Genomic DNA, 27060 nt, shown 5'->3' on the forward strand with positions numbered 1-27060 from the left:
GCTAGAACCCATGTAGACCACACTTACGGAATTACCTGCAAAAAGACAAAGATTCTTCCTCTTTGAAGACTGTGAGTGTTCAGTGATCATCCTAAAATCCCACAAGGTTTAAGTATCCTTATCCTATTTAAAATACCAATTTTTTTTTTTATCTTTTATCTATTTAAATAACAAATTCTTTATGTCCTCAAAGCTTGTTTTCGGTGATCGCACAGAATCAAGACCTTATGAGTTAAAAATGTATGTTAAGTGTTTTTTATTGTTCAACACTAGGGAATCATTAAAACTCCATCAGACTCTATGGAAACCTCCCCAGAAATGTACTTTTGCTTGATTTTGGTATGTGATCTGTTCTTTCCACCTAGGGCATGTTTTCTTTTGTAAATTTGCTGCTGTTAGAAATAAGGAAAGCTATGCAGGTCACTTCAAACTCTGATAAAGATAGAAAAATTGTATGTGACCTTTTTAACAAAAAAGGCTGGTTTTTTCAAGCTCTGTTAATTCTGTCTATTCTGTCATTTCTGCTAGTTCCAAAAGCAAGCTGTAACAAGCAAAGAACTTGATTTGATGCTGTTTAGGGAAACAGATTGTATTTTGTTCTCTGCAGATCCTAGTTTCAAATGGAGAACTTATCTTCTGACTAGGTTTTGGAGGAATTATTAAAACCTAAATTAATCTAAGATGCCTCAGATTGGCAGCTTAATGTTTTGTGTCCAGATTGGAAATTCAAATTACTTTATTCTTTTAAAGATCATCCTATATGCATTCAAAAGCTTTTAAAATACTATGTTTGTTAGATGTTTGTCAACGTTGCCTCAGAACGTATTTGTTCTGTTCAGAATGCTCTATCTGTGTGGGGATGCTAAGGACAGGACAACATTAAAACTTTGTCCCAAAAGATCCCAATCTTAGATCCAGATCTAAACATAGGATCCTTTATATTACTACTTTCTTTCTTTTTCATATCCATCTGTTTCATGGGTTATTTTTGGTCTCAGGTCCTAGGTACAGCTTAATCTGTGGAGAAGGAGCTCCAGCTCTTAGATGTATTTATTTATATGTGCTATTATTTATTTACATTTATTATTTTTCATTGCAATGAGAGCTCATGGAAATCCCAGGTGAGGATTAGCACTCTGCTATACCAGGTCCTGTAGAAACAAACCCAGCAACTTGCCCTGACCACTTACATGATAGGCAATGTCCACTCTCGTAACTCCTGCATATTAGAAAAAACACTTTTATTTCAATTGCAGGTACTTGGCTTTTAGCATCCTGGGGTACCCCAGAGATGAGTTACGGCATGAGGCTGAGATTCAGAGATGCCAGATGTGACTATGAGGAAGATTACACGTTTGATGTTGTGGATTTCACTTACGCCAAGACTGATAAAAAGGCTGTTTCTGCCTTAGTTGAAGAAGATGTGCAAGAAGGAGATAGGGAGGATTTGGATTATCAGGATTACCTGGCTTCTTCTTACTCCATCCGAAGCTCAAGGAAGGCAACAGGCGATGAAGAAAAACAGAACCTTACAGCATTGGCCTGGGAACAGTATGAAGGCACTGATGCCGCCAGTTCTGAGGTGGCGGCTGGCTCAGGTCTGATACCTATAAATAGTAGTGAATCCACAAACACCTATAAGTTCTTAGAAACTCGTATCACTCCTCTTCCCCCAATCGAGGCTGAAACGTTCCAGTCAAATCACACATCAGTCACAGCAGAAGAGGACTTATTTTTAGCTAGCACAAGTGATGAAAAGGCTGACTTGGTATTTGAGAATAGAAGCCAAAGCAATTATGAAATAGATCACGGTAACATGTCTGCAGGTGAACACTTGCTGAGCAATGGGGAAGGCCAAATGAATGTTGCAGAAGAGCTTCCAGCTGATGGAGAGGACAGTAAATTTTCTTCAGAAAAGCATCAGGAGGAAAGCACAGGAAAAGGAAATTATAACATTAACAGTAAAAGGAAAAGGCGAAACTTGCTGGCCATTAAGTTTTACTCTGTCCAAAAGATGAATGCCCTTCTAAGTCACGTACGAAATAAAAATGTCTCATTTTCTGACAAGGCAAGTGCACCTCATTCTGTGCATCACACAGAGAACACCTCTGATATAGACATGGTGGGAACTGGCCAGCTTCCAAATGATTATGATGATGAACTGGAAGAGGAGGAAACCAAGATGGAAAATGCCACGTGCACAGTTAACATGACGCTTGCTTTGGACCTCATTGTAGGAGATGGGTCTAATGCATCCAGCCTCTCTGAACCCAAGCTACCCAAGGATAAACAAGCAGACACTTTTTCTTTAGAACATACGTTAGGCAATATAAGCCCTAATTCCAGCCCTGCACTAGTAAAAAACTTACTAGAAGCATCATTGCCCAGGGCTGGGAAATATTCGTCTAAAATGACAAATGAGGAATGGAATTTGGTGTCTGCAAAGGGGAGTCTGGGATTAGAGGCAAATTTGGATAAATCTGTTAGTCGTGAGTCAAATCATCGTGGCAGAAATGGTACAGCATTCATAAATAAGAAGCATATGAAGAAGGATCAAGGGTTCTCACATCTAATGGGAGAAAAACAGAAAAGGAGCCACATGCAGCCAACTCTGAAAGGAAAGGAGGGGAACAAGAATGATACTTTGAGTACATCTGGAACCTTCATCAAGATCCGAAGGAAAAAAAAGGAATATCCAAAAATGAACCACTTGCTGAGCCCAAGGAGTAAAAAGCCCCAAAACATCACCAATTCTATGGCAGGGTTTGGCCGTACATTGTTTCTGGGTGAGACCAACCACACTACGCTGCCATGTTGCACTAACACCACAGGGGCACCCAGTGAGGCCAACCATACAGTGGATCTGAGTAGAGCCGGGCATGGAGAGTCGCTAAATTACACACTCACCCCACGGCAGCTTAAGCCATCGATCATGATTGGGCTTCCCCAAGAAAATGGAGACTACGAATATGTTACGGAAGGATCTTACAGCGAGGAAACATCAGGTGGTGAATACGAATACCATTATGTGAGCTTTGATGACCCATACATGACAGACCCAAAAGTGAATATCAACGAACAACGTAACCCAGATAACATTGCTGAACATTACCTGCGTAGCAAAGGGAATGAGAGGAGATACTATATTGCAGCTGAAGAGGTCTGCTGGAACTATGCAGGATATAAAAAAAGGTTTGGCTAAATCATTTGCTTTCATTTTGCACACCATCCTGATACATACTAGCAGAATGTTGATTCACATGCTGATAAATTTAAGAGCATCTGTAATGTGCAATGTGATTTCCAACATTTCGGTTGCAGAACCCTAAGAACTTTCCACGGAAGGCTGGGACCCCCCTAGAATGTTATAGAGAGAGATTACTATAATCAAGAGTAACACAACTAAGAACTTTTTTTTTCCTTTTTTTTCTTAACCCCCTTTTGTAGACTCACTAGAAACACTCTTTAAAACAGAAGTTGAAAAACCCACTGTAAAAGGTCAAGAGGGAAACTTCCAGTTAGTTTTGTTATACTTGAATGACCTATTTTACTTCCTCCTTGAGTTCTTGGATTCTGCAGTAGAGACGGGATAGAGACCTCCTTGTACAAAGTCTTCCCAGGAATTTAATGGACTGAGTGATCTAATATAGGCAGGATGAAATCACAGTTTCTAGCACTAGCAAGAAGTGGTTCTGGTGTCTCAGTTCTGTGTTGTAAAATGGGATAATAGCACTTTCAACTTCACAAGGCTGCAGTACTGAAAAATGTATGAAAGATGCAAAGTGATTAACCACGGTGGTGACTGCCTTATACTTAAAGTAAAAATAAAGCTGCATGAATTATTGCATTGTTGTTCCTACTGTTTAGAGAAATCAGAAGGTGACTGGATGACAAACCCTAACGTTGAGGAGGTTTCTTATACTTTGATAAGTGAAGACTGGCCACTATGCCACAGCAAAGAGTACATGTGACCTTGAAAGAAACTTTGTATGAAAAATTCATTATCTTAATTCATACAAATCAGGATCAGTGCTCGCCCTCAACCTGTAGAACTCCTAGTCACTTTTCATCAAAAAGCTGAACTTTGTGGCCCTTGAAATGAACAAGACCAAACCTGCCACGACTTCAGGTTTTTATCAAAAGCAGCAAAAACAGGAGCAAGAAAATTTTCATTATACAAAATTCAGCTCCAAACTTGTATTATTTCTCAAATTGAATTTCCATTTTATTTGATTTATATTTCCCCCCCTACTTCTTCAGTATTCTCCAGGTTTAGTCCTGCCTCATCTCAGTCCATATAAATGGCACTTGCAAAAATGGCAGAAACTATAGACAGTTTCTCTGCGCACTTGCAAAATAAAGAAATACTTATGCTCAGAGCTCTATATAGATCTCCCCGGTGAGGTTCATCCTCAGCTGGTGTGAGGTGCATAATTACAGTGAAATTAACAGAGCCCATGGCATATAGCGTCTCAGTGTGTTGAAGAGCTGAAAACCAGCCTTTCTTCCTACTAGATGACTTTGGTTAAGTTTCTATTTTTTGCAGAATTGATAATGAGGCAAGGTTTATAGGGAATGATAATATGTTTTATCAGGATAATAACATTTTGGTGCTTCTCTTTAAGATCTGAAGAATGGTTTGAATGCCTAAAATCTTTTTTCTTTTTTTTTTTCTCTTTTTTTTTTTTTACACCAGCTCTGTGTTGCAAAATGCAGATATAATCAAATGTAAAATGTGTTTCTGTTAAGCTTTCCAGAGAAGGTACATCTGTGAAATAGTAGGGTATAGGTGGTAGGCTCACTACACTCTGAGCTAAGCTCTGATTCAGATTATTAAGGCTAATGGTAAAAAAGGAAAATAGAGCTCAGGTGGGTTTTCAGAGACTAGTTGGAGTTTTTCAGTGATAGCTGACCAAATCTTTGAAGGATCTTGTATACAACTGTAGAACTAAAATTGCTTAAACATTGCAAGTCGTGATTTTTAGAATCATCTGACTTTTCTTTGTGTGTTTATTCTTTATATTCTAAAATGTTTCTGCTATATGAGTTCTCAGATTTCATCAAAGCTATTTCTGATTCACTGTGTGGGTTTTTAATTGGAGATTTCCTTTCAGCACAATGATGAATGACAAAACCTGTAAAGATGGCACCATATATAAGGTGATTTTCCAAAGCTATACAGACAGTACCTTTACGACTCTTCAGGATGAAGACGAATATAAAGAACACCTTGGCATCCTGGGGCCAGTTATCCGGGCTGAAGTGGACGATGTTATCCTAGTAGGTCAATGTTTTGAATATGTGTGCAGGATAAGATTCTTAAGGCGATCTTACAGTGTGACATAGAGTGGGTCTAAAAATACCACAAATTTTTAAAAGATCATGATGGGGAAACAGTTTTCAAAGCTAGAAATTGCAGTGTGGACATACAAGCACAGTGATGTGTTTCTTTGAAACACATCCTTTTTCTCTCCTATCCACGGTAAATTCACTTCTGTTTTTCTTTCTTATGTTTCCCAACATTAAGTACTGGCTTATCAGTCTAATGTAAAATGAGATTTAAGTTTAACATTAAAAATAAATTAAGTTTTTAAAACCAGATTGCACTGAAAATATTACTTTTTATATGTAAAGGGAGCGTCTTGATTTTTTTTAAAAGAAATTAGTAAATTTGTATTCAAGATGAATATATATCTATTTGTCCAAAAAGTGTAGTGTATTTTCCTCTGAAAACTTTTGCTGTAAATGGGTTGTTTAGTTCTAATGCAAACTACAAGGATGGAGAGGAACTGTATCCCTGGTGATACAGTGGTACGTTTGCATTAGGAAGCACATTGCTGTAGAGTTTCCCTTCTCTCATCCTTCTTCATCCAGTCTTCAGACACACAGGGATGGACTTAGATGGGGAGAGTAGATCTCACTGCTTTTTGCTTATTTCAGTAGGAGTAGTGCACAACAGGAACACTGAGCTACACTTAAAAACATGAGTAAGAGAAGAAAGAGGCTATTTTAGCTTGGGAGCATCATTCTCTCTAAGGAGAGGTAAATATGTAATCTCCCTACCCTCATGCTTCTCTGGGACAAGTGAGAAGCACCGATTTCAGTGAGAGTGATACATACAGAGGTCTAGCGTTACTATTTTGTGCCCTTCAGTACAACTGTGCAGCAAAGCATAAGAGGTAGAAACTCCCCATCTCCCTGCTTGCTGTAACTAAGTATATCCAGGTGTGAAGGGCAGCAGTAAAAGTTCCAGGAACCTAGACTCAGTGGAAGACAGAGTTAGACTCATGCTTTCTACTTTTTAATTAACTACCTGCATCAAAGAGGGTGACTCTGCATGGAGATGTCAAAAGCTATCCCTGCCAGCTTTGCCATGCACAACGTAGCCTGTAATCATTATACAAATCTTGACCCTGGTTTGAGGTCATGGGAATGTATTGTGTGGGGACTTTGGTTTAGGCCTGAATTTGCTGAACGGAATCTATTTCTTCTGTTGTTTTTTTTTTTTTTAGGTTCATTTTAAGAATCTGGCATCCAGACCGTATTCCCTCCATGCTCATGGACTCCTTTATGAAAAGTCCTCTGAGGGAAGCGTTTATGATGATGAATCTACTGCTTGGTTTAAGGAAGATGACGAAGTTCAGCCAAATAACAGTTATATATATGTATGGTATGCAAACAGGCGATCGGGACCTGTGCAGGCAGGAGCAGCTTGTCAGTCCTGGATCTACTACTCCGATTTAAATCTGGTAAGGAAATCAAAATAGAAGTGGTAGTGTTGCTGGGGTTGATCACAGAATCACAGAAACATTTATGTTGGAAGGGATCACTAGAGATCGTCTAGTCCACACCCCCCAACTCAAGCAGGGTCAGCTGGAGTAGGTTGTCCAGGACCATGTCCAGTCAGGTTTTGAATATTTCCAAATGATGTTACTGTATGGCTGTAGAAATGTAAGCTGCAGAACACGTTTTGGACAGCTGTCCTTTATTTTGGGCCTGATGTTCCCATCTGACATTTAATCTCTTACACTCAGTTAAAAGAGGATATAAGCTGTGGAAGAATTCAAATTGGTAGACTGAGCAGGGGAAAGTAAAGATACAAGGCAACAGCAATTCCGGCCTCTGCTTTAAATTTTTAGGGCCTGATGCATTTCTGTAGAACGCTATGAGTTTTTTGACATCTTTTGGGAAATCCACTTTTACATCTAATATTATTACCTTCTAGGAGAAAGATATTCACTCTGGTTTGATTGGGCCAATACTGATCTGTCAAAAAGGAACCTTCAGCAAGTCAAGAAACAGCAGAACATCGACCCGAGACTTTTTCTTGCTTTTTATGGTCTTTGATGAAGAGAAAAGCTGGTACTTTGACAAACGTTCTAGAAGGCCTTGTACTGAGAAGACCCAAGAAATGCAGCAATGCCACAAATTCTATGGTACTTATTTCACTTTGCCAAGTATTCAGTTTATTGGGGTAGAAGGAAAGGTGTTGGGGGAGGTATCTCAGCTCACAGTGCCTTTGAACATGCATAAATCCTACATGTTGTTTATGTGAATGTTTTGTTGTTGTTCTCCATTGTACCCATAATAGTCATAGTTTTATATGTAAGGATTAGCATTGACTGGAAATTTGTTATTAACATGAAGAAAGGACGTTAGACTGAAACTTTCAACTGAAAACTTCTCTCACAATCACAGACATCTACCCCTCCACATTTAAAACAAAAAGAAAAAAGAAACCCAAAACCCCCTCTTTTCAGTAAGAGGCTAATATCCTGAAAACTTTTTGCAAGAAATTTAAAAATACTGTAATAATTTGACAAATCAACTAGTTCTACTGAGGAGTTGGAAGCAGCTGTAGGACAGCCCTTCATATACCTCTCTGCGGATACAGAGATTTTAGTCATGTAGAGTTAAGTAAGTGGCTGACTGTTCAAAGGTAACCCTTTTTTCTCTTTGAAATAATGGTCAGTAATGAAACTCTGTTTCTGTCTTTGAAAATCTGATGCTTGTGTGCTGTAAGTGTGATCATGTTTGAAAAAGGCATGTTAAGAAGTGGAATCTGCCTTTTGAAAATGTGGTCTATAAAATCAGTTGTTAATCGAAGGTGTCAGTTGTGACTGTACAGCTGTGGAAATCTAAGCTGCAGAACACATGTTGGATAGCTGTCCTTTCTTTTGGGCCTCAACTTCCCATCTGACATTTAATTTCTCACACCTCCTTGTTCTCCTGGCTGCCATGTGTTGCAAGCAAACTGTGCCTAAATCCTCTGGTAAGGTCCCTGGATTTTCTGAATTGATGCACGTAGACTATAAAGTGTGTAGCATTTTGAATTGGAAAAAGTGGTGTTTTTCCCAAATGCGTTACTTCATTAAATATTTTACTCATTTTAATAACTACATTCTAGCACTTTGAGACCTGTTTTGTGAGTGGTTTTCCTTACTAACGGTATTTTTTTTTTTTCCCAGCCATTAATGGGATTACCTACAATTTGCAAGGCTTGAGCATGTATGAAGGTGAACTGGTCCGATGGCATTTGCTGAATATGGGTGGGCCAAAAGATATTCATGTTGTTCATTTTCATGGACAGACCTTCATAGAACAAGGAGAGCCAAAGCATCAGCTTGGTACATACACACTCCTTCCAGGTAAGTATCAGAGCAGAATAAAGTTCTAAGGGGGGACCACTGCAGTCTGTTGTCATCATACCAATGTAAAGGTGAACAGAAGTTGGCTTTGGGCACAGTAAGAAAGAGTTTGAGAGCACTGACAGTTCACTTGCTAGTGATGGTCAGAAGGAAAATCATCACTTTGCATCTCACTTAACACTGTGGGAGGGGGGAAATAAAGATAACATTGCTGTCCTCTAAAACTGGAAATATGAGTAAAGCTACAGACAGAACTTAAGTGCTTGGACAAATGTCTTCCTCTCAGATGAGAAGGGATATGTATGGAAAATGAATAGCAGTATGGTCTGCAGCACTACCTTCTGTTTGTGCTTTCCTTTCCACTCACCAGGTATATGAGCATGAGCAGGTTTCTCTCCTTTATTGCATCTCTCTTTTCCCCTATCTGCAAAGTAGGTCATAGTGCTGGGCTTGGCTTTGGCAGGTGCTCAACAGTAAAGGTCAGTATTGGAAAAAGGAAGTCAGTAGGATAGTGTCAGCCACCAATTCCTCGTGAAATGACACCTGTACAATAGCGCAGCAATCCTCTTCATGCGTCCCCAGGCTTCAATACCACTGAAGTCTCACTGATGTTTGCTGGGAGACTATTGGTATCTGGCTCAGTATGGTAAGCATTTATTTTTAGAATGTCAAGATGAGTGTGATACAGAAGAGAGAGAACAAATGTGAGCCCTGGGAGAATTCTTATGTCCAGAGAGAAAGGAAATAGGCTAAAAGCGTTCATTAGGCCACAGGATATACTCCTTTGCCCATCACCATCAGCAGTGAGAGCGTGCAATAACAGCACTTATGAAGCCTGTATTGCCAGCTAAAAGTGTTTATATAAGAAAAGCAATGAAGCATGTACTGTGCTTTCTAAGAAGTGCAGCGAACAGCCTAAACCATATCTGCCTCCTGCTCAATCCTTGGCCCTCCTGGGGCATGCAGAAAGTGAGGGGAGGGCCCACACATCTGATTCTCTCACATCTACTTTCGGATTCCTTACATCCATCCTTTACGTTACTTGAACAACACACTGGAGCAGCAGGAGCAAGAACTATAATCAGCATTGCAGAATTAACATCCCTAGGTTATGTAATAAATTTAATAGCACTGTTCGTTACGTGGCTTGGCACTGTTTAATATGGAGATATCTGTTGTTACATACAGGCATCCAAGGTTTTGTACTTTGCATGAGAGGCAAAGGTTAGGTTTTGAGCTGGTCACTTAATTCCAATCTCAGTCTCCAGCTGGAACTTGCTTGCTAAGAAAAAAATGATTGAGATGGTGGTAGTTACTGCTCTCTCTGCGATTTGTAGCAGGTTATTTAATTTTTCTGGATTAAGTCATAGGATGATCTTTTGATTTAACATCCAGCCTTGTTAACATCAACCTTACAATGCTGACGTTTCTGATATGTTTCTTTTCCATTTTTTTCAAGGCTCATTTAGAACAATTGAAATGAAACCACAGAGACCTGGCTGGTGGCTTTTAGACACTGAAGTCGGGGAATATCAGCAAGCAGGAATGCAGGCATCCTATTTGGTTATAGAGAAAGGTACTGAACTAAGGTGTTTTTTGGCTGGGGGAGTCAAGCTATAAAGTCATCTCTACCCTTTCAGGATCACTAAAAATAAATTTGGGAGATTGTTCTGCAAAAACCCAAAGCAGATTCTCTGTGCTTTCATGGAGGGGGTGGAGTGGTTACTGTGAACTTATTCTAGAAGAAAAAATGTTTAGCCTCTAGCATACTAGCTTCGAATTATTTAGCATACTACCTTTATTCCTTCAGCATACTAGCTTTGAATTTGAGGTTTCCTCACAGTGACCAGTGGATTAATCTGCTGAGAAATCGCGGAGATTAACTTGTCCTTCTCTGGGAAGAGAGTGGTGATGTTACAGCATTACTAAGAATTGTTCTGAATCATGTCTTAGAAGATTCCACCAGAATATATATTGGAATAGCCCTCCTTTTCTTTAACAACAAACTTACTGTGCTCTCTTTAGAGTGCAGGACCCCAATGGGTCTAGCAAGTGGAGTTATACTCGATTCGCAAATCAACGCTTCACATCATATAGGTGAGTTCATACTTGAAAAGGTCCAGGCATGCTCCTGAATATCCCCAGCAAAGTATTGCAGTTCCATATTCTTTTGGCATTTCATGATGTGTCTTACAAGACCAGTTCAGCAGTGAATCAACTGTCAGGTTAAAAAGCTCTCCAGTGCTGCAGAGACTGAGCTGTCCTAGGTAGCCCTCATCGTTGTACTTCAACAGTGTCACAGGTCTCCTGTCAGTATCACAAGCCTGAGAGTCAGGGAGTCCTCTGTCCGTGGCCTGCTGGATGACCTGGAACAAATCCAGCTTTATCTTTTTGTCCTTTGGGTTCCCTGCTTGAAAATCAACAGCAGGTGTTCAAAAAGCTTTTGAGATTCGCATGTGGTATGAGATGTGAAAGGACAAAGTGTATCTGTTATGAAAGATTTGGGAACCTGGCATCCAGAGCAATGACAGAGTCTTTAATTTATCAAGTATATTCCTGGTATAAAAGTGGGATCATTTGATAGAGAAATTGATAGAATTTTACATGGGCAGTGGTAAATCAAGGTATACAGGTTACACGTGCATGTAGGAACACACATCCTTTCCCTCGAAATAACAAATAAATTACTTATTTTGGAAAACTGATTTTTATGTGGATTTAATTTTCTTTCTTCATTTCCCACCACAGTGTTATGAAGGCTTGAAAGCTGTGTTGTCATATATATTTCATATCAGTTGTTAACATGGAAACCTCCTTAGGCAGAGGGAAGCTCTCTGCCATGAACGTAGAGCACATTTTGTGTCTGATCCTGCCGGCGGCCAAAACTTCTTTAGCAAACTCTAGACCCTGGTTCCAAATCAGTAGACAGTACATTACATAAAAGGCTGTTATTTTTAAAGTCATTCTGCCAAGTATAAAACTGCAGGGTAACAGCTGACTTTCAGTTGCTGACCATGTCCAAATTATCCTAGATTATGGTTTTAGAGTCTGTTGGTTGGGGTTTCTTCCCAAGACAGTTTGGAAAAGAACTGAAGCACTCAACATCATTAGCTAGTTACAGCCTCCATTTTTTTTCAGCACCTCTCTTTAAATTCTTGCTTTATTCAAATTTTCTGTCTAGACTATTGGGAACCTAAGTTAGCCCGATTAAACAATTCTGGAACATACAATGCTTGGAGCACTACAATGAAAAAAGAACAACCCCCTTGGATCCAGGTATGGTTGGTACAACATGTGCTTGACCATCATTGAGTCTGGGTATGGCCATACAATCCTGTGTTGTGATTTTCCTGCAACTTGTTTTAAAAGGTCAAGCTGCTCTTGTTCTTGCTGAGAAGACTGCTGGGGAAAACTGAAAAGATGCAGCAAGCTTGATTGGTGATACCAAAAACTGTCCACGTCCCCTGGAGTAACCCAGTCTCTACTGCTGTTGAGGCCCATTGACTGGACAGTTATCCTCACAATTAGGACTGTAACTGTTTTGTAGGCAAATGGAGTCATTCTTTCCATTTACTTTTTTTTTTCCTTCCATCTACCTAACAGTATATATTTGTATTTATGTATGTTTGGGTGATCATTTAAAGTGTAATACTCTCAAACATTGCTTCAGATAGTTTTGTGTGTGTTTGTTTTGGATGCTTCTATGTCCAACTTGACACATAGTACAGTGTGGCTTCACAGGGAAATTAAGCTTATGATTATGGCTTCAAGCACTATATTATTCAGTTGCCTCACTTCTTCCATCTTTTTCTTCCATCCCAATCAGTTTCGCACCAGATACCAAATTTGCACCCAAATTTAGGGAAGATAGTTGATTTCTTACAAATCTCATTAAAATTGGCAGTTGGGAGAAACAAAAGACTCAAATGAGTGTTGCAGTGCAAGTTCAACAGGTGGCTGTTATGTTTGGCTTGCTAAATTTGACATGCTAGCAAGTTAGTGGAGGTGAAGTAGGGGGAGAAGGTTGGGGGATCTGATGTGGAACTGGAAGTAATGTTGGGAAGAGAAAGAATTTGGTAAGGGACATGGTAGTGAGAAGCTGGGGCTACTGCAGTAAAGCATGGAAAGATGCGGAGGGCATATCCCGAAAAATGAGTTTCACTGCTGATGGGAACATCTTGCTGATTTGATTTTATGTGCTAAGTTTTTGGATCTGATATCAGCAGGAATGGTGGCTTTTCAGCACTTCAGAATGTCATGTGCCTTTTTTCAGTCTGGGTATCCAAAACTAGAGGCACCTTGTGAAAATGTGAGCCTTGAATTTCTCTATACTCCTTTTGCCTATCTGTAAAATGAGGATAGCAGAGTTCTGCCTAGCACGGAGACAGATATTTTTGAGGTGTCTTTGTGGTGCTGTGCTGAACGCTGTAAAATGGCCTCTGAAATTAAATGTACACACAAATAAATACACAAATGAAATGAGAGAGACAGCACTCATTTGGACTTTGGCATCTGCTTGTATTCCTCCTGAGAGTGTTAGTGTTGTGGGTTTTAAAATGCAGGGCTCAGAGGTATTGTGTAGATGCCAAAGAATGAAACGGTTTTCACTGTGCATTATTGGCTTTATAAACACTGTTTGCTGTTCCTAGGTGGACTTTCAAAGACAAGTTCTGTTAACTGGGATACAGACGCAGGGAGCCAAGCAGTTTTTAAAGTCCTTGTACATCCAGAAGTTCTTAATTTTTTACAGCAAAGACAAACGGAAGTGGAGCACCTTCAAAGGAGACAGCTCTCCAGCACAAAAGGTCTGTGTGTGCCATAGGGGTTGTGACAACCTAGGTAGCATTACTGGATGATGCAGTGTGGTGACAGTTTTATGTTAAGAGATAGTGGAAAAAATTATGGCCTTCAGAGACTTAATAATACAGCTTGAGGCCCCAAAGGGCATTACCAATCTAATCAAATTCAGACCAGAAGACAAATTACAAGGTGAGGAACCTCCTAGACTGGAGTTTAGATTGGCCCTGTGACCTTGACTGTATAGAGTCTGGCTTTCTCACAAGCCTCTCTCCCTACTTTTATTTCCTAAGCCCATGTCACCTTCTTGAAGCAAACCCTGAGGTTTCTATGGTACCACTCCTAAATCGAAAACCTGTTGTCTCTTATGTCTCCTTCTGCCTCCTTACTAATGTCTTATTACAGACTTATATAGTGCATAGAAATGGGTTGCTTATTTGAACTGAGACCTTCAGGCGCTTCCAAATATGCTAAGATGGGACCATGAAATATTTCGAGTTGCCCTGCAGCATAGGGTGCTCTATCACAGTGGATGGGGGCTAATGGTATAAAAAAGACTACTTTCACTAAAAAGCAGGTTTTCAGCATCCAAGCTTGTGTTTGCATTAAATTAACTCTGTGTGGATATTTTTTTCTTTTTTTTTTAATAGATTTTTGAAGGTAATTCCGATGCCTATGGGGTAAAAGAGAACATCATTGATCCCCCTATTATCGCTAGGTACATCAGAGTCTACCCAACTGAGGCCTACAACAGGCCTACTCTTCGCATGGAGCTCCTGGGCTGTGAAGTAGATGGTAAGAATGGATCGTGTGCTGGTGCTTCCTTTCTGGCAAATTTTTAACCTAATACATTAAGTGAAGCTAAAATTGTGGGTGTTCTCAATTCCAACATTGTTGCTTAGGCTATGGCTACTTGGATGAACTGGAGATAACATGGTGCTTCTCTTAACAGGTTGCTCTTTGCCACTTGGAATGGAAAATGGAGAGATCAAGAATACCCAGATAACAGCCTCATCTGTTAAGACATTCTGGTTTAACACATGGGACCCTTCACTTGCTCGTCTCAATCAGAAAGGAAAGATGAATGCCTGGCGAGCCAAGGTAACAAGTGAAAAATAGGGACGACAGCAAGACAGCTACCGTTAATATATTTGTGCTGCCTGTGTGCTCATGCGCTTCCTGCATGCTGTATCCAGTGCCAAGCGTGATAGGGTTACTTCACAGCTCTTTAGCCATCTTTTGGGAAGAAGCCCATTCAACTCTTCCAGTAGAAAACTTGTTGAACTTCTGGCAACATCAATGAAATCGTATTTTGAGAGGTGGATGGTGTCCTCTGGGCCAGAGCCTGCAGCACTTCCCTGCAGAAATAGCCCTTTTAATTTCGGGAGACGAATACCAGTTGAATATTTGGCTCCAAGGGGTTAAAGAAACCCTTCCTGGGTTGGTTTATAGGCAGTGCAGCTTAATGGATAATGGGGCTGGATGCTGGATGACCTTCAGCAAGGCATGTGAGCTTCTGTGTCTTCAAAATGAAGTTGCATTTCTTTACAAAGCACCTTGAGATTTGCTGGAAGCTACTGTTTTGTATAAGCATTTGGTATTAGTATTATGTATTGCATTTTAATACTGGAGATAAATCTGTGTTATATTTCATTATGTATTGGAAATTAATGTGGAAATCTTAAGACACCAAATACATCATCTGCAGTGAAGAAGTTAATTGTATGGACCACCAAGAACGCTTACGACTTTTGCCTCAGCTTTGCTCTTCTGTACTTCTTTGATACAGTTTTGGTGCATTTTGATGCAGTTTTAGCTATCTTTAAACAGGATTTTTCACTTAAGCAAATAAAGACACAGACACATTTGCTAATAGACAACCCTTTGTATCAATTGTAGTTGAACAACGACCAACAGTGGCTGCAAATTGATCTCCTCACAATTCAGAAGATAACGGCTATTGCTACCCAGGGGGTCACATCCCTATCTACTGAAAACTTTGTGAAAACCTATGTTATCCTATACAGCGACCAAGGCTCAGAGTGGAAATCCTATACAGATGATTCAAGCTCAGTGGCAAAGGTATCATCCTCAGCTCAGACAATTGTATCATTGCTTGGTTTTAGATGCTGAGCACAGTCAAAGCCCAAAGGCAGAATACCCAGCCAAAGAGATATTCTCAGAGGATTTTAAAATGCTAGGGAGCTGGGGTTACCACAGATAATGTCATAATATCCATCTGATTTTGATCATAGTAATTAACAGTAATGAAAGGAAAGAACTCCAAATCTGTAGAGAATGCAGTCAACATTGTGATAAAAGGAGCTGATGCTATTTGTAAAGGAGGACACTTAATTTGAATGAGTGAGGACATTTAATTTGAATGAACAATGGATTTCCCAGGGCCTCTTTTCAGCTTTTTTTTTTTCTGCTTTGATTTTATCGTGAAATTGTTAGTGAGCAGTTTTGCTGTAACAGAGCTGGAGAGCTCCAGATACCCACAGAGCAGACACAGTACTTTATACTGTTGCCCATATCACCTTACACCAACCTAACCCACAAGGGCTATTAGCAGAGGTAAAAAGTTAAAAGGGAAGCTTTTTTTTTAGTCCATCCAAATTAGAATGGCAAATTTCATGGTGTGGATGGAAACAGAGGCTGGGTGGTTTAAAGTCAAATAATTATTTGCTCCCCTCTATCTTGGAGAGCTCCAGATACCCACAGAGCAGACACAGTACTTTATACTGTTGCCCTTATCACCTTACACCAACCTAACCCACAAGGGCTATTAGCAGAGGTAAAAAGTTAAAAGGGAAGCTTTTTTTTTAGTCCATCCAAATTAGAATGGCAAATTTCATGGTGTGGATGGAAACAGAGGCTGTTTAATTCAGACTCAGATACTCCTGGCCTGCACTAGCTTTGACCCAGCGTTTTAGGAAAAGCCTGGATGTGATCTTACGTAAAATCAGAAATGAGCCAGTCCATCTACCCTGGATGGCTAATGCAACAGCTTGGAACCATTTTAAAAAGAAAAACCAGGGTTTTTTGAAGTGCTGCCTTTTAACTAATTGTGCATTTGTGTATTTGCAGGTTTTCTTGGGTAATGAAAACAGCAATGGGCACGTCAAGCATTTCTTTAATCCACCCATCCTGTCCAGGTTTATCCGCATCGTTCCAAGAACATGGTATCATGGTATTGCCCTTCGGGTAGAACTCTATGGCTGTGATTTTGGTGGGGGTCTGGCTGTGAAAAGGACTGACGAGTCTGGGAGCTCTTAACCTTTCGTCAGTCGTCATGCAGAACAACAATTTTTTTTTTTTTTTAAAAACCCTTAAAACAGTCATACTTAGTAGTTCAGATGTGTGCTTCCTCAAAGGACCTTAATGTTTTGCCAGCAAGAATTGAGAGAGATTCCTCTGGCAGATGTTTCATTCCTACAAATACACACTTTAGAAAACAGCTGCTTTTCTCTGGGAAGAAATAGCAGTCCCTTCTGATTTGCGTATCACTTCTTCGTTCTAATCAGTACTCTGTCTTACTTTTACTTAATTTTAAGTTCTAAATCCCTGGGGATGGAGACACTGGCCTTAATCCTGAGCCCTGATTATCTCCATTTGGTAATGCTTCTGCAGCACTGAGGAAGAATAGAAAGCTACAGGTGGGTGTTCTCCATACGTAGGGCTGAGAGGGAACACCAGTGCAGATATGGAGCTGTGGTGCTGCATTCCAGCAATGCCTCGGTAAGAAATGATTGTAGGGGTGGCCTCGCCTCCACATGTCTTTAATCTACACTATGACAAAGGTAGAACACAACTAAGCATTGAGGAGTATGCAACCCCTTCTCGGAGAATGTGGGTTTGCATTATTGATTCGGTTCTTGCATACCCAGCACACCTGAAATGCTGTGGATTTCACATAATTCATCTTCAGTGCCCTGGCAAGGGGAGGGGGGGTCAGCAATACCTTTCTTCCCCAGAAGTGAGGAGGGAAGTGATTTAACCTGGATTATGGTAGGTCATGGAATAGCAACAGTAGAACCAAAGTGAGAATCCAGAACTCCTGGCATTCAGTCCCATACAAACTTTTAGACCATGGGGAGAGGGAGCTCTCTTGAATAGGAAGGCATTGAGAACCATAGCTGTTCAGTGAGAATGCAACCTGGTGGTGGGAGAGGAGGGTTAGATGAGACTGGGTAACAGAAACATCTGCATCTTCTTTACCATTTAGCCCTGACAGTGTTTTCATTAATGGAACTACTCTTGTGCATAGAGCATACATGGATTTTTCCCAGGATGACTACATCTAGTGAAAATATATACACAGTCCATGAACTCGTTATTCCAGCAGACTTTTAGCTAAGCTTTCAGTAGTGTCTTTGGCTTCTATCCTGTAAATTGTTTAATTGCACAACTTCCACTTACCACACTAGGTACCCTTCAGCAGGGTGGATTTTTCAAAGTAGTTTGTGATTGAACCTTGTATAGTGTTATTGAAGTTATTTCAGTAGTTTTTCAATTCTGTATCTTAGGGACCATGCATTTCAAAATGAAGGTATAGAATGGGAGTGAAAAAAAGTATAAAAACTGAACAAATATTTTCTTTTGTTTTTTTTTTTTACTATGTCATAAACTGTTGTCATTTTTCACTGGAAAATAAAGATTATATTGTAGCATGAAAAACATCAACATTTTATTTTGTATATTTGCCTTGACAGTAGTACCTCTTTGACAATAATTAGTGAAATTTTGCATCACAAAAGTAAAATTTTCAGCTTGATGGGAATTTTCAGTACTAATTAGAATTAATTTCAAATGGTGAAACTATGACTAACTGCTTCATCTTAAAAGATCAGTTTCTTAATATTTTGTAATGGTGCTTAACTTATTTCTGTTTGATACAGCCATGAAATTGCAATACAAGCCATATTCACTAAAAAAAAAAAAAGAAAAAAAATGTAAACTTTGGAGTCAGGTTTTTACCCTAGAAAACAGATAATAAATGCTCGCTAATTTCAGCAGAACCATGATTTTGTGCGATAAGTACTAAACAATTTATGATCTTAAAGGTTCTACATAAGTAATTACACAGAATCATATCTATTTATATATAATAAACTAAAGGTAGGCAACTGCAAAATTGGTTGCAGGAGCATGACTCAGTACATCTGCATCAGTTTTACAGGTTGGAGATTCTGCTTCTACTTGCTAATGGATAGGACTTCGGTCAGCTGTCCTGGTTGCATCCCCTCCCCAACCTCTCACGGGCAGGGCAGAGTGGGAAAAAGAAAGGGCTTTGACGCTGTGCAAACACTGTTCAGTAACAGCTAAAACGGTGGTGTATTGTCAACACCGTTTTAGTCACAAATCCAAAGCACAACACCCTATGGGCCGCTATGATGAAAATTGACTCCGTAACACTGGTGTTCCAGTATGTCCAGTACAGGAACAGCAGCAGTGCCTGGGCCCTATGCCGGCCTAGGCACGTGGCCGTTGCTGTCAACAAAATGTTCCCTGGCACAGCAGAGTAAGATAAGTGCTACAATAAACAGCAGAAGTCCAAAATGGCCACTAAGCACCAGACTAATACACAGTAAGGCAAGCAAGCATGGGACCCTGCCACTTAACAGCTATAAATTCCACCTAGCACACTCTGATCCGATGCTGTTATCTCTTAAGTCCTCTTGCCCCACATTGGGCACCAGAAAGGACTGTGGTGGGTTGACCCCAGCTGGCAGCTAAGCCCCCACTCAGTCACTCGCTTGCTCGCTCCCCCCTAGCAGGCTGGGGGAGAGAATTGGAAGCGCAAAAACAAGAAAAAAAAGGCAGTTTAATAAGTGAAACAAAGCTGTGTGTGCAAGCAAAGCAAAGTAAGGTATTTATTCACCACTTCCCATCAGCAGGCAGGTGCTCAGCCACTTCCTGGCAAGCAGGGCCTCGGCACGTGTAAGAGTTACCTGGGAAGACAAACACTATAACTCTGAACATCCCCCCTTCCTCGAACTCCTTTCCCCCAGCTTTTACTGCTGAGCACAATGTTGTATGGTGTGGGATATCCCTTTGGTCAGCTGGGGTCAGCTGTCCTGGCTGTGTCCCCTCCCAGACTCTTGTGCACCCCCAGCCTGCTCGCTGGCAGGGCAGAGTGGGAAAAAGAAAAGGCCTTGGTGCTCTGCAAACACCGTTCAGCAATAGCTAAAACATCGGCATGTTATCAAGACTGTTTTAGTCACAAATCGAAAGCACAGCACTATACAGGCTGCTATGAAGAAAATGAACTCCATCCTAGCCAGACCAAGTACACAAACTATTTCCAAATGCAAATGGGGGCTCAAATTCTTGGTCCATTTTTACAGCAAAGAAGATGTGAAAACATAACCTGTACCGGATCTGCCAAACGGAAGGTAAGCTATGTTTAGTGAGCCTGTAGATGATTGGAAAACCATGGACTTTTATCGTTTTCATGAAGCAACCGGTTTAGATTGAATCTGCCGAGGCTTTTGGGAATTTGTAGTTAAAACAGTCAGTCTTGCACTACTTTTTACACACTATGGAATGAAATCCTGTGTATGCTGAAGTTATTTGCAAAATACACAAGGGGAGCAAAAGTTCCTGCGGTTCTCTCAAACTAAAGAATAAAGATGCGTATCGCAGCATGAATGTTAGCAAACACAAGCTCTTTCGGACTGAGGGAGAAATGTGGTGCCAGAGTTCAGAGCATTCACATGTGGCCAATAATTTCTTCACTCACAAATCTGGGTTGGATGCCTTCACACTGGCCTCTTGATCCAAAGGTCCAAAGTTAACCGCTTTTAGCCTCAAGCAGCGTTATAATGGACTTGCTGCCCTCTAACGCTCGTTCCAGCTTCCAGGAGGCATCAGGGTGCCCAAAGCTGACCATCTGCAGATGACAATAGCATAGGGATGGCTGTGCATGAAGTCCCATGCTTTTCTCACTAGTTGCTGCTAAGCATTTCCTTTTGCTTTCTAGAGATGGTGGCTGTACTCCTCCAAGCAGAAGTGTGAAACTGGTTGTGCCTGCACTTGGGACTGGAAATGAGGTGGAAGTACATGTAAAGACAGTTGAGCAGCTCTAAAGTAGCTACTGACAGCAGCACCGCAGTAGTTCCTTCAGACCCTGACACATTAGCCTAGTATTCAGACAGGTTTGTACAGACTGCCCTGCAAAGTCTCAAGCTGATTCAGGTAGGCTTATATGAATCAGTAGGCACACCACTTGCTTATAGACTAGATGTAACCTCCAATTTTGCTGTTTTTTCTGTTGGCAGTTCTGACCATAATGCCTGTACTGCAGAGGTAGATGGACTGAAGCTGAGCCAGCTCACCTTCACCAAGGTTTCCAGGAGTTTGCAAATTGGGTGGTCCTCTCCGCACCACTGGCACAGCAAAGCATAATGGAGACATAAAGTTGTATATTACCCATGGATTAAAGTTAATGCAGATCATGTTTCTGTGCTCACTCTCTCAGAAACTTCCTGACCTGTGCATCAAAATAGATGCAAAGGTGAATCTGGGCTTTGGAGCACTTTACATATTAGGGACATCAGTGAGCCTGTATGGCAAAAGTATGCCCATGTGAAGTGCCAGGAGAACTCTACAGAAAAAGCATCGAGTAGGAATCTGGTCAGGACTCCAGACAAATATCCAACCTTTTGAGCACCCTCCAGCACCCCCTGAAATGGCCATGAACACTGGTGGGTTGATCAGAATTTTAGGACCGTGCTAAGGGGCAAAAAGGGTCTGCAACCTCACAAGGAGTGATGCTCGGGAGGTATCTTTCATGACAGGAAAAGATCTTTTGGATACATACCTGAAGGAGGAAGGTAAAGGCTGTGCCCATGGCCACATTTGTGCTAGGGAAGACTGTTTATTAATACGTTACTATTTGGCACCACAGAAATGAGATGCAACACTGCCTTGGGGTGACCAACTGCCGTTTTGTATGAGTCAGTCATTCCACTTAATCAGCTTTGAATATTCCTCTTCTTGCTCTCGCTCCTATATTTTGTTTTGTTATATTTATTCACACTAGCTGTACATCATAACCAGTTTATCCACCCACACTTCCCTATCATTGCTGTGCCCCATTCTCCATTTGTTTGTTACACCCAGTACTTGCATCACGCTTTAATTACAATAATCTGCTCCAGGTAGGGACTCCATCTTCTTGAATGTTTGTACGGCACTCCTCTCCAAGACAGGCCATGGGATCATTCTCAGGGTTCCTGGGCACATCTGTAACACCATTCCTAATGGGAGCAATACTGTGTTAAGCCCACTGTGACCTAGATACTTCTAAAAGCACCAACTCAGACCGACGTATGTGCTTCTACATTTAATTGAAGTACAGCATATGTTTCTTCTAAGTCTGCTTGATCCACTGCTTTTCTTTGTAACACCTGTTACTGTACTCTCTTTTAGCACTTCCCCTGAAAATTTGTCCACCAGTGTCTCCATTTGTAGCAGACTTAAGTGACTTTTCCATTTTTTCCCCATGTAGCTGACTGCAAAATATTTTTAAAATGTTATGTACATAATGGAAATGTATAATGCTGTACAACATGATCCATCTTAGAGCAAGAGTTAATCTGATATCCTGTGGCAAGTGATTCCACAAATTCAGCCATAAATGCCTTATTCCCAACAGTGTGTGCTTCAGCCTGCATTGTGTCAAATGCAGAGCCTGCTACAGTGCGTGGAGGATGAGGGAAGTTCTCTGCCAGAGGCTTTCGATAGCAGCCTGCCTCCTGACAACTCCAATACTTCGGAGAGATGGCTGCTGTTTGTCCTAAGGCATCTGCAGGTCTTGATAGCTTGGATTTTACACTGGCTTCTCTATCAGCTGTGTTCCAGTAAACTGCAGTGCTGCTTTTTTCCCCCCCATGCAGAGCTTTCAGGACATAGTTGGTTTACTAGTCTGAACACAAGATCTAGCATGTATGGAACTAGAGGTGATGAAGGCAGTGCTGGAGGAGATACATGGTGGAACGTGTGGACATCAGGGCATGAACTACAGGTAAAAAGCAGTGAAGTTTCAGAAAAATGAAAAATAAAATGAATTTGTGTTGAACTAGAGTACCAAAATATCTTGGACTTCCAGATTGTGTATAGTAAAACGGAAGCAGAAAATATGCTCTGTCCATGCTACAGAGAAGAGCTGTTGCGTTCTTGTAGCAAGGGACCTTTTCTTACAGGTCAAGGGCAATTGATTGGATTATAGCAATATATTTATGACAATGACTGCTGTCCCTCCTTTCACCTCTCTAAAATACGAAATTACAATGTACCTCTGAGAGTTTTCTTGCTCTCAAAAAGCCGGAATGGCTCCAGAATGGCTCCAAAAAAGCTGTGGCATTCAAAGAATATCCTAGCAGAATTTACGCGTATTTATTTTTTGAAGAGGGGAAGGAATTTTAAAGGAATTAAGAAGGGATTAAGAAGGGATCAAGAAGCTGAGTCAATTCTGTTGTCTTTCTTAAGGCTTTTTTAAAAACAGTAATTTACTGTTTGAGGTCCTGATACGGGAAAACACTGCATTCTTCCCTCCAGTGAAATTACTTTGTTCCGTCGGTTTTGATGCCAGGGAAACACATGCTCTGTGCTTGCAGGACAGGGCTGTGTTCTCGAATTTGGGTTCATATTTACGCAACAGGTGACATCTTAAAAGTGTGGAACTAACAAACCCTAGGAGAACAGGAAGTAACAGAAATGAAGGCATACTATCTGAATAAAGTAATCAATGCCAGAGCTTTTAAATTTACCCTTCATGGCTGCATAATATTTGTAAGCCCCCAAATTATCAAAGGATCAGTCAGAGGGGGGAACTAGAAGACACAGACCTTCAAAGTTCTTACAGATAGCTACATCTATAGGCTTTGTTCTAAACCAATCACGCTTAATTTCAGAAATAATTTGGCTTTTTTTGTTCTCACTACTTCTGTTGCATTTCAACATATATACTAGTTAACGGAGTCTACTTCCCCAAATTAATTACGATGGCCAAAATCATAAAAACAAAGAAATCAGTTGCTGCCTTTTCTCACATTTATGTGCCTTTGTTCCTTCCATGCTCAGCAAAGACAAATCTGTTTTACTTCCTCCTTCTGGAGAGTTTCTGAGGTATTTGTACCATCTGAGTGCTCTCACATACTGACAGAGCACTCTGAAGAACGGCTTCACGAGAGTGCAGAAAGTTTTTAACTTGCAGAAGCTTTTCTCCAAACAACTTGGCAAGACTTTAAGAACTTTTCTTGCACGTATATTTTATAAATTCCTCCACAATAAACTGCAGGCCAGAACTGGTTAACACCACTCCCCTCTGGTGCATTTTTGGGTGAAACCTATCAGTTTACGGTGTGGATAAGATGTGACCTTTAAAATGTTGTTGGCTTGGAGACTGAAGTGTGCATTTAGATGAGTTGCTCGGATGTCATGCTGAATCAAGCATCCTCTAGGGGTGATTCCACCCTAGATTCAGACAAAAAGGGATTCTTAGTCATGAGCACTAAGGAAAGCAGCAACAGCGCCCTGCTGAAGGGCTTGGTGTGATCCTTTTCTTCTAAAGGGCCAGCAGCAATTTCTGAAATTGATCTGAAAATCTGAAGAGTTCTGGGCAAGTACAGACAGATTTGTAGCTTCCCTTGTGCAACAGAGGAGGAGGAAAACACAGCCGGCGTGTCCCCTGGCCGGCAAGAGAGCCTTCTAGTGTACGACAGCCCTGAGTTGTATGAAGGTGAGGCTTCTGATAAAGAAGTTGGTTGAGGAAACTCATACGCTCTGAAGGCAGTTCTGAGTGGTCGAGTAACCCAGCACAGAAGGGTTTTGTCCAGTACTACTACGTGAGCTATGTCGTTGTATAAAATATTATTCGCCGGGGTATGTTCAGGAGTTGTACGAGCCAGAGTTGTGTCTGTAAAGGGCAGCCGCCACACACTGCGTCCACGCTGCAACTATCACTCATTTGGTTCAGGTCACAGATGTGCAGGTGGTGCCTCTCTGGCAGACTTGCCCTGACTGTTATGGTCTTGAAAGATTTTATAATTATTTCCAAGTAATATTATTTATGTGGAAGTGTTCAGAATATGAGCACTCACTCAAATTGGTCAAATCTTTCTGGTAAGAGAATTATTTTCTCTGGAAAATGGTTTCATCCTGTGTGGAATGTAGTCATTTTCAAGACACTCTTCACATAACCTGTCTGGGAAGCTAGAAATGAACAAACACGTAGCTTCAGGATGAAACCAATCTTTGTTTAACGTTAACGTAAATTGTAAGGTTATTTTGGTTTCGGAATTTAAAAATTACAGTTGAAGGGTAGAAATTCTTCCCTTATTCCTTCTTCTTTCTTTTTAAACTTCCTATTACTCCTTTTTTCCACTGCAAAAAGTGTGTGCTTGTTGAGAGAGGTAGGGAGCAGGTAAGATTAAGGGAAGAAAGTGTGAGAAACCCTACTTTTCACAGCTTATGTCTTCCATCTTCGAAAAAAATATTGGAAGTTTTGAGGTTTTTCTTTACTATCAAACACCCTTAACCTGACCTTACTTTTTCTAGTAGAGTGGCGAGATGGAGAGAGAAAATGGGGAGGAAGGCTAGGGAAGGAAATACAGAAGTAAAAATTCAGGGAATAAAATTTTTTGTCTTGTTTCCAAAGGCTGAAAATATTCCATGAAAACAAAATAAGGTGAGTTCTTCTGAGAACAAAAGAAACCCTAAGAAAACCTGGAGTACTTAAATAAAAATGTTGCAGGTTCTTTTTCTTATGCAGTTTTTGGAGGACTGACTGACTGTGACTGACTGACTTCGGAGGTTGACTGACTGGTTGACTATGTATCGCTTCAAGGAAACGGCTTGAGCTGACACAACTCCTTCTACCTCAGCCAATCCTCTGGAAACAGCAGTGGAGCTCCAGTGGCACAACTCTAGGGATTGCTGTTTTGGAAAGGACCAAGGCCACCCATCAGATCCTGTAAGCAGCCTGGAAGTTGTGGGAACTGCTGCCCCTAGGCAGGGCGCACCATGGGAACGCCAAGGTGTTATTCTTTCCTCCCGCCTCTGCTTGGTGTGAAGCGATGACCCAGATCGGTAAGAAGATGCACTACACCTCATTCTAACAGCCCAGATCCTTTTATGACCTGCTACTGAGCCACATGCCAGCAGAACAGAGGGGCTGCTAAGAGCTAAGCGAGAGGGAACTGTGCGTTTCCGTTCACTTCCCCATGGCAACTTGTTTATCAGTCATTGTTTCGGCTCATTTCGCTCTAACCATGCTATTTTAAGAGATCAGCAGTTCCTTGCAAATGATTGAGATAGATGCCAGTATTAACAGGAGCTGAGTCTTTCTATTTAGAGTTTTGCTTCAAGCTGAAGTGTGGTGAAACGGCAATTGTCATCTTTTCCTCTTCTTTTTTTCTAATAAACCTACAAATGAAAGAGAACATGGGGACACTGAGGAGCAACGGTCTGAGAACAACTGAAAGGAAATTTTGCTAGACCCAGAAGACAGCCAGAAGCAGCAAACTACTGATGCCAGATGATACAGGACCAGAGTGTTTAGCTGTGTTTTACAGGGAGCTGAGTAACCTTGTGGCCCTAAAACCTTTTGTAGCTATGCTTATTAAGCTATGACGATGGAGAAAATTCTGTGGTTCAGGTTATCTGTTCTGGGGCTGAGAGGAACCTGTTCTTGCCCACCCAACTGTGTATAGCCAGATGCCTTCTGAGGGCTTTTGCTTCCTCGAGCATTGACCCCAGCTAGGAGGCAGGATAGGCAATTGCACAGGTGGGAGGCCTGACCCCTGGTGTGAACTTTCTGTGGCATCAGCCAATTTGGAGAACAAACTGTAGGTATAGAGTAGGAAGCCTCAGCAGAGGTAACAATGTGGTGGAGATAAAGGGAGCGGAGCACAGGGAAAGGCAAAGCAGGTAGATAGAAAGACAGTGTGGAATAGATGGAGTAGCAGAACAGCAAACCGTTTAGAGAAGGATTGGCAAAGCTTTAAGAATAGTAGTCCTGGGCAAAGCTTTAGGTAAGTACTTTGAATGTAATAGGTTTATTTTCTCTTCTTGTCTAATATTTCTTCTGGCTGCACAGCAAGGTGCAGCTTTTATTAAACCACAGAAGTGGTTCCAGCTCTTACCTTGCTAAAGGGAAGAAAGTGGCAGAGGTCAGCAGCTGAATGCATTTGGGCCAGGAAAGAAAGAACAAGCACAGCACAGCAGGTAAAGGATCTCTCTGTCGAGATGGTTTTCAGGAAAGGCTTGTCCCTGCCCCTCGGGGGAAGGGGGAGGTGGGGAATTCTGGGGGGAGAGCAGCCTGCGGGGGGACCTCAGCAGTGACTGGAGCTCCGCCACGCCGTATTGTGTTTTCCTTCTGCGCGCACACAAGAGGGGTGTCGATCTTGCTCCCCGCGGTTAGCTTTGGACGTGTATCATAACCCATAAAACACGCTGTCCCTTCCTTTGAGGGGCTCCGCGCCTACGCCGTTCAGGTACGGAAGGCAGCGCTCAAGCTCAAGGGCGGAGCCCGTTTCCAGGTGTCCCTCACGCGCCCGCGACGCCGGCGGGGCGGGGGCGATGCCCCTCCGCAGCCCGCGCCGGCCCG

General features: G+C 41.3%; 2 protein-coding genes across 2 annotated transcripts in view; both read left to right on the forward strand.

Moving 5' to 3' along the window:
• Window positions 1–16776, forward strand: part of F5 (coagulation factor V) — a 36156-nt gene extending 19380 nt beyond the window's left edge. The window contains 13 exon segments of the mRNA XM_009289689.2: window positions 1257–3192; window positions 5115–5280; window positions 6513–6749; window positions 7226–7436; window positions 8469–8648; window positions 10108–10224; window positions 10674–10745; window positions 11830–11924; window positions 13298–13453; window positions 14096–14240; window positions 14398–14546; window positions 15345–15527; window positions 16536–16776. Coding sequence (XP_009287964.2) covers window positions 1257–3192; window positions 5115–5280; window positions 6513–6749; window positions 7226–7436; window positions 8469–8648; window positions 10108–10224; window positions 10674–10745; window positions 11830–11924; window positions 13298–13453; window positions 14096–14240; window positions 14398–14546; window positions 15345–15527; window positions 16536–16724 — 3836 coding nt within the window. The 3' untranslated portion in view covers window positions 16725–16776.
• A 2062-nt stretch (window positions 16777–18838) lies between these two features.
• SLC19A2 (solute carrier family 19 member 2) overlaps window positions 18839–27060 on the forward strand; it is a 17515-nt gene continuing 9293 nt past the window's right edge. The window contains exons 1-4 of the mRNA XM_009289800.2: window positions 18839–18969; window positions 20729–20795; window positions 20929–21025; window positions 24112–24192. Of these exons, the coding sequence (XP_009288075.1) occupies window positions 18839–18969; window positions 20729–20795; window positions 20929–21025; window positions 24112–24192 (376 nt within the window). The remainder of the gene's footprint in view (window positions 18970–20728; window positions 20796–20928; window positions 21026–24111; window positions 24193–27060) is intronic.

This window comes from Aptenodytes forsteri, unplaced genomic scaffold, assembly GCF_000699145.1.
Source record: "Aptenodytes forsteri isolate BGI_AS27 unplaced genomic scaffold, ASM69914v1 Scaffold61, whole genome shotgun sequence".
Taxonomy (NCBI): Eukaryota; Metazoa; Chordata; class Aves; order Sphenisciformes; family Spheniscidae; genus Aptenodytes; species Aptenodytes forsteri.